General features: G+C 36.8%; 1 protein-coding gene across 1 annotated transcript in view; it reads right to left on the bottom strand.

Moving 5' to 3' along the window:
• The window catches only part of LOC128664316 (collagen alpha-1(VII) chain-like), a 913,939-nt gene that overhangs the window by 546,743 nt on the left and 349,692 nt on the right, over window positions 1-17,504 (bottom strand). Inside the window, exons 54-62 of the mRNA XM_053719156.1 lie at window positions 14,481-14,516; window positions 12,914-12,940; window positions 12,773-12,814; window positions 8,345-8,425; window positions 6,874-6,912; window positions 5,529-5,567; window positions 3,071-3,133; window positions 2,473-2,505; window positions 1,966-2,076 (exon numbers count right to left, since the gene is read on the bottom strand). Of these exons, the coding sequence (XP_053575131.1) occupies window positions 1,966-2,076; window positions 2,473-2,505; window positions 3,071-3,133; window positions 5,529-5,567; window positions 6,874-6,912; window positions 8,345-8,425; window positions 12,773-12,814; window positions 12,914-12,940; window positions 14,481-14,516 (471 nt within the window). The remainder of the gene's footprint in view (window positions 1-1,965; window positions 2,077-2,472; window positions 2,506-3,070; window positions 3,134-5,528; window positions 5,568-6,873; window positions 6,913-8,344; window positions 8,426-12,772; window positions 12,815-12,913; window positions 12,941-14,480; window positions 14,517-17,504) is intronic.

The following is a 17,504-nucleotide window of genomic DNA, read 5'->3' on the forward strand; positions in this document are numbered from 1 at the left end:
CATCTACCCTGTTACAAATTTTTGTATCATTAGCAAACAAGCAAACCTTCCCCTTAAGCCCACTTCCAATATCACTTATGAACATGTTAAACAAAACAGGCCCAAGAACTGACCCTTGGGGAACACCACTAGTAACTGATGCCTCATTTGAATGTACTCCATTAATTGAAACCCTCTGCCATCTATCTTTAAGCCAGCATTCTACCCACTTAACAGTCTTAGCATCTATTCCAAGGCAATACATTTTGTGAATAAGTTTGTTGTGTGGGATGGTGTCAAATGCTTTGCTAAAGTCTAGATATGCAACATCTACGGCTCCTCCCTGGTCTATTATTTTAGTAACATGGTCAAAGAAATCAATTAGATTAGTCAGGCATGATCTTCCAGCAGTGAAACCATGCTGTCCTTTGTCTTCTAAGTTGTTTGTCTGAATGAAAGATACAAGTCTTTCCTTTAAAAGAGTTTCCATTAATTTCCCTGCAATTGAGGTCAAACTGACTGGCCTATAGTTAGCAGAATCTTCCCTACTACCCTTTTTATGAAGAGGGACTACATTGGCAATTTTCCAGTCTTTTGGAACAACTCCTGTTAGAAGTGACTGATTAAATAAATCAGCTAATGGAGTAGCTATTACAGATCAAAGTTCTCTTAGAACCCTTGGATAAATGTACTGTTGATGTGTTTTGTGACACAATTTGAGAGTAACAGTTAACCAGAGCTCTGAGGTCACAGTGATCATTCTAGGATAAATTGTGATTGTGCTCACACATTCACATTTTATTTCAACTTGTAATATGAGCAGAATTTAACTTGCACACAAATGGCTGCGGAAACTTGATATCATTTGCACGCAAACTATATTGCTCCACTCGTAATCTAGCCCTTTAAGAGCTAGATTACAAGAGGCACACTAACTGTTGCACATGAGTGATATTGGCTTTTTGCATGTGACAGAAAGAGAGAGCACAATCACATTTTACACACATCGGGTTCCGCTCGCACTAAACATTTTACTTTCAACTTGTAATACATGCACTACCCAACGTGCGCAAAAAGATTACTTCTAGAGATTTGCCTTGAGTGTACACTTGTGAATAATCAGCCACAATGGAGGAAGTGGGAATTTCAGTTATAAAGACAGTAACAACAGCTGATTTTTAGTCACATTTTGTTAAAGAAACTTGAACATAAATAGTTCAAAGTGTACCAAAGTATTTTAAAACATATGATCTCTTTAAATATATTTTCTGTTTTTTAATTTTCAAGCAAATGGTACATAAGTGATGTAAAATGTGCATGTTAGCTGAAAGCACAGCTCAACAAATCTGTTTTAAATTTAGGAGCCAGGAAGAAAATTTAGGAGCCAGACTTTAGAATTTGTATATAGATATATGGAGAATAACTCAAAATTTTGGGAGCCAGGCATAACATTTTAGGAACCAGTGGATCCCTGGTCCTTGGGTTTGTCAAGCCCTGGCTTAAAGGAACTTAACCTTCAAAAATAAGCTTTCATGGGTCAGGTAGAGCATGCAGTTTTAAGAGACTTTTCAGTTGACTTCTATGATCAAATTCACTCTTTTGTTGAAAGGCATACCTAGGTATTCTCAGAGGAAGCAATGCACTACTAGGAGCTAGCTACTGATTGGTGGCTACACACATATGCCTGTTGTCATTGGCTTATTAAATGTCGTCAGCTAGCTCCCAGTAGTGCATTGGCGCTCTGGAGCTGACTTTAGTTCAAAACAAAATGATCTCATATGTTAAAGCATTTATGTATTACACAGTTACTTGCATATAACAGTGAACATAATAGTGCCATAATAAAATAGTCTATATTAGATCATCTTTGATTTGCGCATTTATGTCCCTTTGAAGCATGAATGCCTTGTTGATAGTTTGAAGACTGACAACTATAGACTATATAATCTATTCCAAATAAAACTTATCCTCATAATTGTAGGTTACCTCCTGCCCTTGAGGTCCTGGAGGTCCAGGTGGTCCTGGTGACCCAGGAGGTCCTTCTGGCCCAACGTCTCCACGTTCTCCTTTACTCCCAATAACATCACTTAGCTCTATCTAAAGAAATAAAGATATCATTACTGATGGTTCAACAAGTATGGGCCTCATATATAGAAAACAACAAAAACATTCAAGCTATGATACTTAATATATGTAATATACAGTATATAATAAGTATGGTCTTGTATGTCAGACTTATGTCTATATATTAAAGACAAGGCAGATGTACATAGTTATTCTCAGTTAGGTACATTGATGACATTCATAATACATTCAATTAATGTAGTTGCATAGATTAGGCAACATTTTGCAATTTGCTGTTTTAAAAACAAACAAAGTAGAACTATCCAATAATTTGTTTTGAGTAATCTGTATAATGTGTGTTTTGGTGTAGACAGGTTGCCATAAACAAACATGTTTATACACAAGAACATTAAACTTTATTAGACTTACATTTCCTGGTTCCCCTTTTTGACCTGGCTCCCCCTAAATGAAAGATACAAATAAGAATGTGTCACCTTAAAGCAACCACATCTGATCATACTGTCTAGCAAATGAACCACATATTTAATTATATCAAAAAACAACAATTTCATTAAATATCCATGATGCAATGATCTATAATAATCTAATATCTATCTTTCTATCTATATATTAATCTATTTATCTATCTGTCTGTCTGTGAAAAACATGCTATCTTAACCCATTGGCTGCCAAAAAGAGTTGCAACACAGCCACTGGAAGCCAATGGGTTAATAGCATCAATATCAAAGAGATCTACATGGTCTGTTCCAACTTAATTACTTTGTATTGTTGCCTCCATGTGTAATAACAATAGTAATATAATAATAAAAAATAACGTTAATATCCCGCAATAGCTAAAATGAGAACCAGAGCAATAATCTACCAACAATAACATATCAATGTGTCATGGCTCTGCAAGATTTATATCTATTTAATCAGCTAAATACAATAATACACTGTGCATGTCCCATTTATATCCAAAATACAAATAGTACTTTTCTAGTATTGCCTAGACACCTTTTCTTACCTTTTCTCCTGGTGGCGCATCAGCTCCAGGCTTCCCACCGCTGCCAGGAGATCCTGTGTTACCCTGTAGGAGTGACAGACAAGACAGCGAGAGAGGTTAGCCCACACTTGGCTCAAGAACATCACAATTTATACAAATTATAATAAACATAGTAATGTTGGTTATTATTTTTTTAGCATTTAGGGCTAGATTACTAATGGAGTGCAATATTGCACTTACGTGAGCACAATATTTGTGCTCCACTCAATAATACCAGTGTACGTAAATGTGTGCTAGTATTACAAGTCTGCCTGGAAGCCAAGTGCTCATGAGAGTGCGCTTCCATAGCCTTCAATGGGAGCCTCGGTTTCAAGCCAACAGACACGGCAAATCACCTATCACAGGGGGCAAACTGAGCAGCGTTGGGCAGAAATAAATAAAGCATATACATATATTTATAGAGAAAACACAGTCTGCCATTGATATCCATGCAAAGACTCTTTAGGTGCCTTTTTTTTCTAACACCCCACATCCCTTCACTTTAACCACTTATAACTGCTTCGTGCAGTTTTAAAAAAATAAAGAGGCTCATATTTTTATTTTATGTTAATCTACAGCCCTCTTAATTTTGGGTGCAATTGGGGCAACTTGTTTTGCATTAACTGTTAGTGCTCCACTTGTAATCTAGCCCTTAATTGGTTAACTTGTAACTAAGATTTAATACACCTTATTAAGAATGGCATGAAATACGAGCAGCTTTATAGAAATTATTTTCTCCTTTTGAGTTTTTGTGAGCATTCGCCCAATAATCTTATAAAAACATGATTATTATGAGCCAGATTATGAGTGGAGCCCTAACAGAAATGCGCAAGGGAAAAAGGGTTAATCACAGGTGTTGTGCGTGTCGGGTTTTCCGTCTGTATTACAAGTTGAAATTAAACGTGATTGCTCGAACACAATTTAAATAAATGTGCGTTAGGTTAGCGTGTCCTCAGACCTCTGGTTAACAGTTTTGCAAAACAAAAAGTGTAATGCATTTTTTATGTGTTTGTGAGTGACACGGTACAGTTACACTCATAATAATGCCGTCTAATAAAAATTATTTTAAAAAATTGCACAAAAACTTTATAAGGGCTAAAAGATATAAGGTCTAACATACTGTATATATATATATATATATACTATATTTTTTTTTATATTTATTTATGAATACGTAGAACATATTGCTCTATGTGAAGAACATTGGAATATTCATATTTTCATGTCAGGTTAGCGCCCTTGAGAATATGTGATCGGGTTTGTGAGCAAGATGGGGTTTTCTTTACTTTTTTTGTTTCATTGACGTCTATGGGGGAATATGTTATTGCGTGTGTGATATTGTATGTTCAGATTTTTACGCACGTCGGGTTAGCACACGAGCGAAAACAGTTTACTTTCAACTCATAATAAACGCGTAACCCGACTCATGAAAAGAGCTTACTTCTAGCGGAGTTAACGTTAATCTGGCCCTATGTATTTTGTTTGAATACACTCTGTCCCAAATGGCTATACTCCGTTATTTAATATGTTTTTTTCTTGAGCACTAATCTAATAAATAGTACATCAAATATTGTTATGAAAAGATGGGGCACCAGATTTGAAGTTAAAAATTTTAGTTAATCTGGAATTTGAAAAAAAATAAATCTAAATTATATAATAACCAAGAAGAAGTGTGTGATGCTCAATTCTGACACAGAGTCCTCCCACCTTATTCCTGATTGGCTACTTACTTAAGGAATCAAAATAGTTTGAATATTAGGTATAAATAAGAGAGACAAACAGACTGAAGTGAACAGAAAGGAAAAGTACTTAAAGGGACAGTCTAGGCCAAGATAAACTTTCATGATTCAGATAGAGCATGTAATTTTAAACAATTTTTCAATTTACTTTTATTACCAATTTTGCTTTGTTCTCTTGGTATTCTTAGTTGAAAGCTTAACCTAGGAGGTTCATATGCTAATTTCTTAGACCTTGAAGGCCACCTCTTTTCAGAATGCATTTTAACAGTTTTTCACCACTAGAGGGTGTAAGTTCACGTATTTCATATAGATAACACTGTGCTCGTGCACGTGACGTTATCTGGGAGCAGGCACTGATTGGCTAAACTGCAAGTCTGTCAAAAGAACTGAAATAAAGGGGCAGTTTGCAGAGGCTTAGATACAAGATAATCACAGAGGTTAAAAGTATATTATTATAACTGTGTTGGTTATGCAAAACTGGGAAATGGGTAATAAAGGGATTATCTATATTTTAAAACAATAAAAATTCTGGTGTAGACTGTCCCTTTAATGCAGATTAGGTTTTTTGGATGGGTTTAGTTGCTATTGGACCATAACTAATGCAGGTTGCACTGGGGGTCATAAAAATAAATCAGGCGTCCAACTTCTCAAATGTATCCAACAGCGAAATAAGTTATAATACGCTCTCGGTCAAATGTTACCTTTTCACCTTTCGTGCCTTTTTCAGGGTTCAAATTCAGCTGCAAACACAAACAGGAAGTTAAGATAAACAAATAATTTATAGATATATTTAGTTTGCTCTATTATGTTGTTGTTATCTGACTGCAATATTAATAATAATTAATAACCACAATTTCATAGGTAGAACATTGCATGGAGACATCTAGTAGTTCATTACTCCATGGTAATGTTAGAGCGGATCTCAAGTTAAGGTACAGATTATGGTTAGGGTTAAATTAGTTGTAGTTAACCCCTTGGATGCCAGAAAAATTGCTGCACATTAACATACTAGAGATAAAATGTGAGTTTGTCCCCTTCAGTGACAGCAAAATCATCAATGATATCTTACTTCTACTCCTATTGCTCTTTGTGTTTAGGGCAACATTGGGACTGAAATATTTTGGCAGAAATAAATGAGTTCTTGTGCTGATAGAAGCGATGTCTGTATTGCACACTGAATGGTAAGGTACGGACACAGGTGTAAAAGGATATTAAACTGAAATCCCCATAAAGAACCAGATAACAAGTGAAGAGTAACCAATAGCGCAATGTCTTTTGTGGGCCCTACGCAAAGGATAACGCGCAGTCTAGTATTATAATTAGATGGTTACATTTTTTAACCAACGCATTTTAACATGGCGGACATTTTTTTGGCACATCCTATTCTTTCAATGGATATTTCAGGTAGAAATATTAGTACACTCATTGCACTCGTATTCCAAGTTGTGCATCACATGTTGCGTTCAAGCACAATCGGAAACGTTAGCACTTTTTAAAACCTGAATTAAACCATTATTATTAATAATAATATAGCACAAAACTACATGAAAAACTGCGCAACTTGAGCAATAACTATTAACTTTAGACTAATATGAGTGCAATGGTAATACAAAATAGCAGTGTTATTTTTCTGCTCACCTTGTATTCTAGGCCAGAATTTTTAATATTACATAATACAAAATATACAATATACGTGTTATTTTACCTGCTAATTTGCTAAGTTGTGTCTTTCCTAAGCCTGACTAATGTGAAATGGGCTAATTATTATTTTACTACACCAATAGGATTATTTCAATTACTCTTTTAAATCCTTCAAATTCCATATGATTTAATTTTCTGTAATGTCAAGTAATATCTGTTTGGATTTGGTATAATGTAAGTTATAGTTATTGTTCTGTTTGTATTAATCACCAATGTTTGTGATATTGTGCAGAATATATAGCAGATTCATATTCATATTTAATATGATTTTCAAACTTAAACTACTTATTTTCATGCAGCGAAAAAATTCAAAAGTTTGCAGCAGATAAAATGTATGCAACTTACCGATGCATCACCTGGAGGTCCAGGTCGACCTTCTGGACCCTTACAATGAAAAAAAAAAAAATTAAACTATGCCCAGCCTGTGTCACTAGTAAGTTTGTTGCCAGAAGCAAATGTCTAAGAATATTTTGCCATATCCACCTCATAGCAACCTCATAGAAGTATATATTCATTAAATTGTCTTTTACTCGCCTCACCAAAACATGTCATCATCAATCACTTCTTTTATACAATCGTCCTGTGTTTACAGTAATCAGCAAATTACATCTGATATTACAGGTAGATAGATAGATAGATAGATAGATAGATAGATAGATAGATAGATAGATAGACGGATTGATAGATGATAGATAGATGATATATATATATATATATATATATATATATATATATATATATATACAGAGAAAAGTGCACTCACAGGAATGAACAACTGGCTCAATACCATTGTTAGCCTGTTCTATGGCGATTTACCACCTGGGTGTAACTTTTTAGCCCAGTACTGGGCTAAAAGAATCTGCACCCAGGTGGTAAATCGCCATAGAACAGGCTAACAATGGTATTGAGCCGGTTGTTCGTTCCTGTGAGTGTGCTTCTCTCTGTGTGTATTTAGTCTCCCTATGGGAAAAAGGGGAAACCAGACGTGGGCTCCTTGCTCAGTGTGCTTAGAGGAATATGGCTACACCTCACTGACCAGGCCCAATGAAGGCCGAAGCGATCGTCTGGTTTTGCTGTGTTCCTTGTTCAGAGAGGAATTGCCTGGTATTTCTGCACTGGACTGACCGTAATAGGCGGGATCAGACTGATATACTACAGGAAAGTTCTACTCTGTGAAAAGCATTACTGGGCTAAAAGAATCTGCACCCAGGTGGTAAATCGCCATAGAACAGGCTAACAATAATATTGAGCCGGTTGTTCGTTCCTGTGAGTGCACTTCTCTCTGTGTGTATTTAGTCTCCCTATGGGAAAAAGGGGAAACCAGATGTGGACTCCTTGCTCAGTATGCTTAGAGGAATATGGCTACACCTCACTGACGAGGCCCAATGAAGGCCGAAACGATCGTCTGGGGTTGCTGTGTTCCTTGTTCAGAGAAGAATTGCCTGGTATTTCGGGCTGGACTGACCGTAATAGGCGGGATCAGACTGATATACTACAGGAAAATTCTTCTCTGTGAAAAGCATTACTGGGCTAAAAGAAGCTGCACCCAGGTGTTAAATCACCATAGAACAGGCTAACAATAATATTGAGCCAATTGTTCGTTCCTGTGAGTGTGCTTCCCTCTGTGTGTGTGTATATATATATATATATATATACTTTATAGACAGATAGATGATAGATAGACTACATCCTTCGTTACATCTGCATAACAGAACTCATGTAAACTAAAGATGACTCATTTGATAATCAGTAATCAGACCATACTGTAAACCGTACATTAAATAAGTGCTGGTTTATTGATGATATTTAATCTCACCGCTGGTCCTGTTGGTCCTAGGTCTCCTTTTTCTCCTTTAAAGCCAGATTCCCCTGGATCTCCAGGATCTCCTGGTTCACCCTATTGTAGTAGAGCAGTTAGTTAATTCAGATTTATTGCTATTTATTGAGTAATTTAATGGTTTCTATGTAACTTGGTTAGCAAATAAATGGTGTGTGAATTTGTGATTTCTGAAAATTTTTAGAAATTAAAGGGACATGAAACACAAAACTTTCATTTCATAATTCAGATAGAGCATACCATTTTAAACAACTTTCTAATTTACTTCTTTTATCAAAATTGATTCAATCTCATTGTATCCTTTTTTTTAAAGAATATCTAGATAGGCTCCGGAGCTTGGAACAATCTGCTGATTGGTGGCTGAACTTGCATGCCCCTTTTCATTGGCTTACAAATGTTTTCAGCTACTCCCATGAGTGCATTACTTGCTTTTCAATAAAAGATACCAAGAGCATGAAGCAAAATTGGTAACAGAAGAAAATTGGAAATGTGTTTAAAAATGTATTATCTCTCTGAATCATGAAAGAAAAATGTTGGGTCTCATGTCCCTTTAAGTAATAGAAAAAACATCTCTTTTTTTTTTTTTTTCTGGAAATAAGTAAGTTGGTTGCAGATCATGATGTTTTTTAGATGATCAAGCAAAATAGTTTGCATATAACACTATTGAACGGTAATAGCCAGTAGGTTGCTCAAGAAATTAAAGGGACAATGTAGTCAATAGTTTCTTTGTTTCACATTGGAAGAAATAAAAAAAAAATGAAGCTGTTAAAATGTTGCTTTTCTATATACTGTAGATGCAAAAAAAATGTTGAAGTGTGATACACCGTTAAGAATTATTATACAGCCTAATATTTTTTATTCGTGTAGGATTTTCAAAGAGCATTTTGATACCTTACACATAATTTCCAAAAAATGCATCTTTTTGTGCTGCTGCTGGCTTGTAACAATAGCACTAGCTGCTGCTATAACTTTATTCAAGCTGCAGCTGTTGCCCAACTGCTTCTCTGTTGGTTGTCCTACATATATTCACCATAAGAAATAAGGGGTTAATGGCATTCCACTAATGAACAAATTATGTTGTCAAACTTCGGCTTAAAGGAACACTAAACCCAAAAATTTTCTTTCATGATTCAAGTAGAGAATCCAATTTTAAACATCATTCCAATTTACTTCTATTATCTAATTTGCTTCATGTTTTAGATATCTTTTGTTTAACCCCTTAATGACCGGACCATTTTTCAATTTTCTTACCCTTAATGACAATGGCTATTTTTACATTTCTGCAGTGTTTGTGTTTAGCTGTAATTTTCCTCTTACTCATTTACTGTACCCACACATATTATATACCGTTTTTCTCGACATTAAATGGACTTTCTAAAGATACCATTATTTTCATCATATCTTATAATTTACTAAAAAAAAAAAAAAAAATATGAGGAAAAAATGGAAAAAAAACACACTTTTTCTATCTTTGGCCCCCAAAATCTGTTACACATCTACAATCACCAAAAAACACCCATGCTAAATAGTTTATAAATTTTGTCCTGAGTTTAGAAATACCCAATGTTAACATGTTTTTTGCTTTTTTTGCAATTTATGGGGCAATAAATACAAGTAGCACTTTGCTATTTCCAAACCACTTTTTTTTCAAAATTAGCGCTAGTTACTTTGGAACCCTGATATCTGTCAGGAATACCTGAATATCCCTTGACATGTATATATTTTGTTTTAGAAAACAACCCAAAGTATTGATCTAGGCCCATTTTGGTATATTTCATGCCACCATTTCACCGCCAAATGCGATAAAAAAAAAAAAGTTAATTTTTTCACAAATTTTCTCACAAACTTTAGGTTTCCCACTGAAATTATTTACAAACAGCTTCTGCAATTATGGCACAAATGGTTGTAAATGCTTCTCTGGGATCCTCTTTGTTCAGAAATAGCAGACTTATATGGCTTTGTGGTTGCTTTTTGGTAATTAGAATGCCGCTAAATGCCGCTGCACACCACACGTGTTTTATGCCCAGGAGTGAAGGGGTTAATTAGGGAGCTTGTAGGGAGCTTGTAGGGAGCTTGTAGGGTTAATTTTAGCTTTAGTGTAGTGTAGTAGACAACCCCAAGTATTGATCTAGGCCCATTTTGGTATATTTTATGCCACCATTTAACCGCCAAATGCGAGCAAATAAAAAAAAAACTTTACATTTTTCACAATTTTAGGTTTCTCACTGAAATTATTTACAGCTTGTGCTATTATGGCAGGAATTGTTGTAAAAGCTTCTCTGGGATCCCCTTTATTCAGAAATAGCAGACTTATATGACTTTGGCGCTGCTTTTTGGTAATTAGAAGGCCGCTAAATGCTGCTGCGCACCACACGTGAATTATGCCCAGCAGTGAAGGGGTTAAATTAGGTAGCTTGTAAGGAGCTTGCAGGGTTAATTTTAGAGATCAGCCTCCCACCTGACAGATCCCACCCCCTGATCCCTCCCAAACAGCTCTCTTCCCTCCCCCACCCCACAATTGTTCCCGCCATCTTAAGTACTGGCAGAAAGTCTGCCAGTACTAAATAAAAGAGTTTTTTTTTTTTTTTAAATAAAAATAATAAAATATTTTAGTTGTGATGGACCCCTGCCTTAGCACCAGCCTCCCTGATCCCCCCCTCCAGCTCTCTAACCCTCTCCCCTACCTAATTACCGCCGTCTTGGGTACTGGCAGCTGTCTGCCCTAACCCAGTTTGGCCCCACAAACCAAAGTATTTAAATTTTATTTATTACTTTTATTTTTATTTTTAATTATTTCTGTAGTGTAGCAGCCCCCCCACAATACCCCCACCCCCACCCCCTCCCCCTCCCAGATCCTTTTATATGTTAAAAAAAAAAAAATGTAACTTTTTTTTTTCCCCTTCCAGTTCCTTCATTGTCAGTGTGGCTAATGTGGCTAATGTGTGCACGTGCGCGTGCACGCGCCCCCGTGCACGCACGCCCCGTGCACATGCACCTCCCGCGCATCGTGCACCTCCCGCGCATCGTGCACATGCGCGCGCGCTCCCTCCTCCCACCCGACAACGGCACCATCGGCAACATCGCTACCGGTGCAGAGAGGGCCACAGAGTGGCTCTCTCTGCATCGGAGGCTTGTAAAGGGGTATTGCAGGATGCCTCCATATCGAGGCATCACTGCAATAAACTCAGAGCTGCTGGAAGTGATTGTGATCGCTTCCAGCACTCTGTTAGACAACTGACGTACCAGGTACGTCCATTGTCATTAACAGTTAGTTTTTGCATGACATACCTGGTACGTCAGTTGTCATTAAGGGGTTAAGAAATAGCAATGCACATGGGAGAGCCAATCACACAAGGCATCTATGTGCAGCTACCAATCAGCAGCTTCTGAGCCTATCTAGATATTCCTTTATATAATAAGAATAATAACAACAACACCTTATATAGTGATTTTATCCCGATAAGCCTGATGTACTACGTATGTGCAAATAACTTATAATACAGTTACTCTGTTTAAAGGTATGCTTATGATAAAATGTATCATATATATCATTTAATTTGCAGATAAGTATTATTTAAATTGATGTTGGTGTAGAGCAAAATAATAATGAATAGATTTATAATTTCTAAAATGCTTGCGTCATTTAAATATTAGGATCCCGATAAATAGAAAAGCCGGTTTCTAATATAAATATAATATATTAACTTTACATGGAGCTATTTATTTCCCAAATGTCACGTTTTGCTTCTTGCTGTTTGGTTGGTTATATTTAGGAACCAATTTTGCTTTCTAGATACTGTATAATGAGACAATCAGTCTTTTGCTACAGATATCTGATGTGCTATATATTAAAGGGACAGTCTAGTCAAAATTAAACTTTTATGATTAAGATAGGGCATGCAATATTAAACAACTTTCCAATTTACTTTTATGAGCATATTTGCTTTGTTCTCTTGGTATTCTTAAACCTAGACAGGCACGTGTGATAATTTCAAAGCCCTTGAAGGCCGCCTCTTATCTCAGTGCATTTTTACATTTTTTTTTACAGCTAGACATGGCTAGTTCATGTGTGCAATATAGATAACATTGTGTTATTTAGGAGTCAGCACTGATTGGCTGAAATGCAAGTGTCCAAAAAAATGAAATAAGGGGGCAGTCCGCAGAGGCTTAGATACAAGGCAATCATAGAGATAAAAATTATATTTACATAACTGTGTTGGTTATGCAAAGTTGGGGAATGGGTAATAAATGGATTATCCATCTTTTTAAACAATAAAATTCTGGAGTAGACAGTCCCTTTAATATTTACTCCATACAGCAATCAAGTAAAATAATGTCTCATGTGATTATCTGAATTAAATCAGTGAATATTGCACTATGCACAGTAACTAAATACCGTATATATACCTTTTCACCTTTGACAGCAGGTCTGCTATCTAATGAGGTTACCTATACAGAAACAAAATATTAAAGTTACATTGTCAGAATATAACACATATATTAACATAAATGTTTAGTTTATAAAGACATTATAAGGATAATACTTACTACAGCCCCAGGGGGTCCGGGTTTTCCCTGCAAAATTCAATAAATTATATACAAAAATATAAATTAGTTTACACATTTCATATAGCTGCTCCTCCCTGTAATCTGTAACCAGGTGTTTAAATGCTGCAAATTCACCTAAACTAGATATCTAATTTGCCGCATTTGCAGGTTACAAAATTCGCTTTTTTTGGCCTCTAGATAGCGTGGGGCAAGCACACAAATGCATGAGATATTTAGATTTCCTTTAAAGGGACATGAAACACAATTGTTTTCTTTCACAATTCAGACAGAGCATACTGTTTAAACAACTTTCCAATTTAGTTTGGTTATCAAATTTGCTTCATTCTCTTAGTATCCTTTAACTCAGGATCAGCAAGGCACTACTGGCCGCTTGATGAGCACATCGGGTGAGCCAATGACAAAAGACATATATGTGCAGTCTCCAATCAAAAACATTGCTGCTACTAAGCCTAACTAAGAACAAAGAGAACTAAGCAAATTCGATAATAGAAATAAATGTAAAGTTATTTAAAATTGTATGCTCTATCTTAAAGGGATATTTTATGTCATGATTCAGATAGAGCAGGCAATTTTTAGCAACTTTCTAATTCACTCCTATTATTATTTTTTCTTCGTTCTGTTTGTATCTTTATTTGAAAAAGCAGGAATGTAAGATTAGGAGCCGGACCATTTTAGGTTCAGCACCCTGGGTAGGGCTTGCTGATTGGTGGCTACATTTGGAAACATTGATAATAGGAGTAAATTAGAAAGTTGCTAAAAATGACTTGCTCTATCTGAATCATGAAAGAAAAAAAATTGGGTTTCATATCCCTTTAAGCATGAAATAAACATTTGCATGTTCATTTAAGGGAACGCTATGAGGAATTCTGCACTGCGAATTATTAAGAATAAAGCCCCTCTCATAAATTTCACTGAAACATTAAAGGGACATGAAACTGATCATTTACCTCTATTGTAAAAAATGCAGTATTAGAGAAGATTGTTGGCCAGCCTCCAGTTTTTATATTCTCTCCTTATAGTAGTGAGTGTTAATTAGTTTGGTATTAGTGTTTTCTTTCATGATTCAGATAGAGCATAACATTTTTCAACAGCTTTTCAGTTTGCTTCTATTATCAACTTTGTTTAATTCTCTCGGTATCCTTTGTTGAAGGAGCAGCAATGCACTACTGGGAGCTAGCTGAACATATCAGGTAACCCAATGACAAGAAGCTTATGTGTGTACTAGCCACCAATCAGCAGCTAGCTTCCAGTAGATATCTCCTCCTGAGCTTACAAGGGTACCAAGAAAATAAAGCAAATGTAATTGGAATATTGTGTAAAATGGTATGCTCTCTCTGCTCTCTAACATCACTGTCCCTTTAATAGTCAGATGACCATAGGAACCAATGACAAACTCACAAGTCTCTCCTGGCTCACAGATACTCTCATCACAGAATTTAAATTGCAACTTGTTGATAAAATATTACACAAAATGTTAGATACACGACCACTATAGAAAGAACATTAGGACACTATATACTAATTTGTTTCTATTAATGGTACTTACAGACTCTCCTCTCGCTCCTTTTTTACCATCAGTGCCCTTGTGGGAAAAGATTATTACATTTACTACAGAGCAGAGTTATTACAAAACAATCATCTACAGTAAGTATGACAAGCAATTGGCTATGAGTCTGTCTTAACCCTTTGGTTGCTGGGAAGGCTGTGATCAATGCATTTTATAGCAATACAATGCAACCTTCTTCGTCAGAAAAAGGGTTAAATATTTCCATAACTGCACTTTTACAAAACATTACACTACTGTAGGGGGAGAAAATCTCACATGTTTAAAACAAATATAAATCAATACAATGTAATAATGTAAAACTATGGCTATATAGATGAGAAAGCATTTAGAGTTACAGAAAATGTATAATGTAGTGATTCAGTGTCTTCTTTAAAAGGGGAAATATCTTCATCACAGACATGTTGAGGGTATTCTTATAACACTATAAGAACATACAAAAAATGTTAAAGGGATGTTGCAGTTGAACATGACACACTTTTATTTGTTATAGTGTGTAAATGTTTGTGCTATTCACTGAGGAACTCTATAACTCCTGAAAATGGGTTACACACATATGCAAAATCCCACTCAGGGGCTGCAGATTTGCTGCTCCTAAAGAGAACACAGCAGGTGACTGGTCGTGTTGTATTACAGTCACTGCTGATTGGTCCAGCATCTGTTTCCTGCTCGGTACTAGCGAGACTTTATCTATATGTTTAACAACTTTGCAGATTAGAGCAAGTCATTTTGCCACTGTGATATCCCTTTAAAGCTCAGGTAAAATTTAAAAATCTGGGGGGGGGGGGGGGGATTGTATTTCATTTTCTTTAAAAAAAAATAAAAAAATATTTCTAACAATTATTTCTCACTTAATCAAACAGCATAAACTATCTTACTTGAGTCGGAGTGCTTAACAATGGGAAAGCATTTGTATTAAACTTACAAAGACAAAAAACACCAATACTTTTAAATTAAACTGTCATATGCATAACCGGACAGGCTACATTAAGGTTAAATGCACTAACATGATCTTCCAAGCTCATGGGGACCACACAGGACATACCCCACCAAGATATGTTAGAGCTCCACAATATGGGAACCAGGAATTTATGGTGTCAATAAATCCCATTTATTCACCATTAACTCCCATAAAACAGAATTTATGCTTACCTGATAAATTACTTTCTCCAACGGTGTGTCCGGTCCACGGCGTCATCCTTACTTGTGGGATATCTCTTCCCCAACAGGAAATGGCAAAGAGTCCCAGCAAAGCTGGCCATATAGTCCCTCCTAGGCTCCGCCCACCCCAGTCATTCGACCGACGGACAGGAGGAAATATATATAGGAGAAACCATATGGTACCGTGGTGACTGTAGTTAGAGAAAATAATTCATCAGACCTGATTAAAAAACCAGGGCGGGCTGTGGACCGGACACACCGTTGGAGAAAGTAATTTATCAGGTAAGCATAAATTCTGTTTTCTCCAACATTGGTGTGTCCGGTCCACGGCGTCATCCTTACTTGTGGGAACCAATAACAAAGCTTTAGGACACGGATGAAGGGAGGGAGCAAATCAGGTTACCTAAACGGAAGGCACTACAGCTTGCAAAACCTTTCTCCCAAAAATAGCCTCCGAAGAAGCAAAAGTATCAAATTTGTAAAATTTGGCAAAAGTGTGCAGTGAAGACCAAGTCGCTGCCTTACATATCTGGTCAACAGAAGCCTCGTTCTTGAAGGCCCATGTGGAAGCCACAGCCCTAGTGGAGTGAGCTGTGATTCTTTCAGGAGGCTGCCGTCCGGCAGTCTCATAAGCCAATCGGATGATGCTTTTAAGCCAAAAGGAAAGAGAGGTAGAAGTCGCTTTTTGACCTCTCCTTTTACCAGAATAAACAACAAACAAGGAAGATGTTTGTCTGAAATCTTTTGTAGCCTCTAAATAGAATTTTAGAGCACGGACTACGTCCAAATTGTGTAACAAACGTTCCTTCTTTGAAACTGGATTCGGACATAAAGAAGGTACAACTATCTCCTGGTTAATATTTTTGTTAGAAACAACCTTAGGAAGAAAACCAGGCTTAGTACGCAAAACCACCTTATCTGCATGGAACACCAGATAGGGCGGAGAACACTGCAGAGCAGATAACTCTGAAACTCTTCTAGCAGAAGAAATTGCAACCAAAAACAAAGCTTTCCAAGATAGTAACTTAATATCTATGGAATGTAAAGGTTCAAACGGAACCCCTTGAAGAACTGAAAGAACTAGATTTAGACTCCAGGGAGGAGTCAAAGGTCTGTAAACAGGCTTGATCCTAACAAGAGCCTGAACAAATGCTTGAACATCTGGCACAGCTGCCAGTCTTTTGTGTAGTAAGACAGATAAAGCAGAGATCTGTCCCTTTAGAGAACTTGCAGATAATCCTTTCTCCAAACCTTCTTGTAGAAAGGAGAGAATCTTAGGAATTTTTATCTTATTCCATGGGAATCCTTTGGATTCACACCAACAGATATATCTTTTCCATATTTTATGGTAAATCTTTCTAGTTACCGGTTTTCTGGCCTGAACCAGAGTATCTATCACAGAATCTGAAAACCCAAGCTTTGATAGAATCAAGCGTTCAATCTCCAAGCCGTCAGCTGGAGAGAGACCAGATTTGGATGTTCGAATGGACCCTGAACAAGAAGGTCCTGTCTCAAAGTTAGCTTCCATGGTGGAACCGATGACATATTCACCAGGTCTGCATACCAAGTCCTGCGTGGCCACGCAGGAGCTATCAAGATCACCGAGGCCCTCTCCTGTTTGATCCTGGCTACCAGCCTGGGAATGAGAGGAAACGGTGGAAACACATAAGCTAGGTTGAAGGTCCAAGGCGCTACTAGTGCATCGACTAGAGTCGCCTTGGGATCCCTGGATCTGGACCCGTAGCAAGGAACCTTGAAGTTCTGACGAGACGCCATCAGATCCATATCTGGAATGCCCCATAGTTGCGTCAGCTGGGCAAAGATCTCCGGGTGGAGTTCCCACTC

This window comes from Bombina bombina, chromosome 6 (assembly GCF_027579735.1).
Source record: "Bombina bombina isolate aBomBom1 chromosome 6, aBomBom1.pri, whole genome shotgun sequence".
Lineage (NCBI taxonomy): Eukaryota > Metazoa > Chordata > Amphibia > Anura > Bombinatoridae > Bombina > Bombina bombina.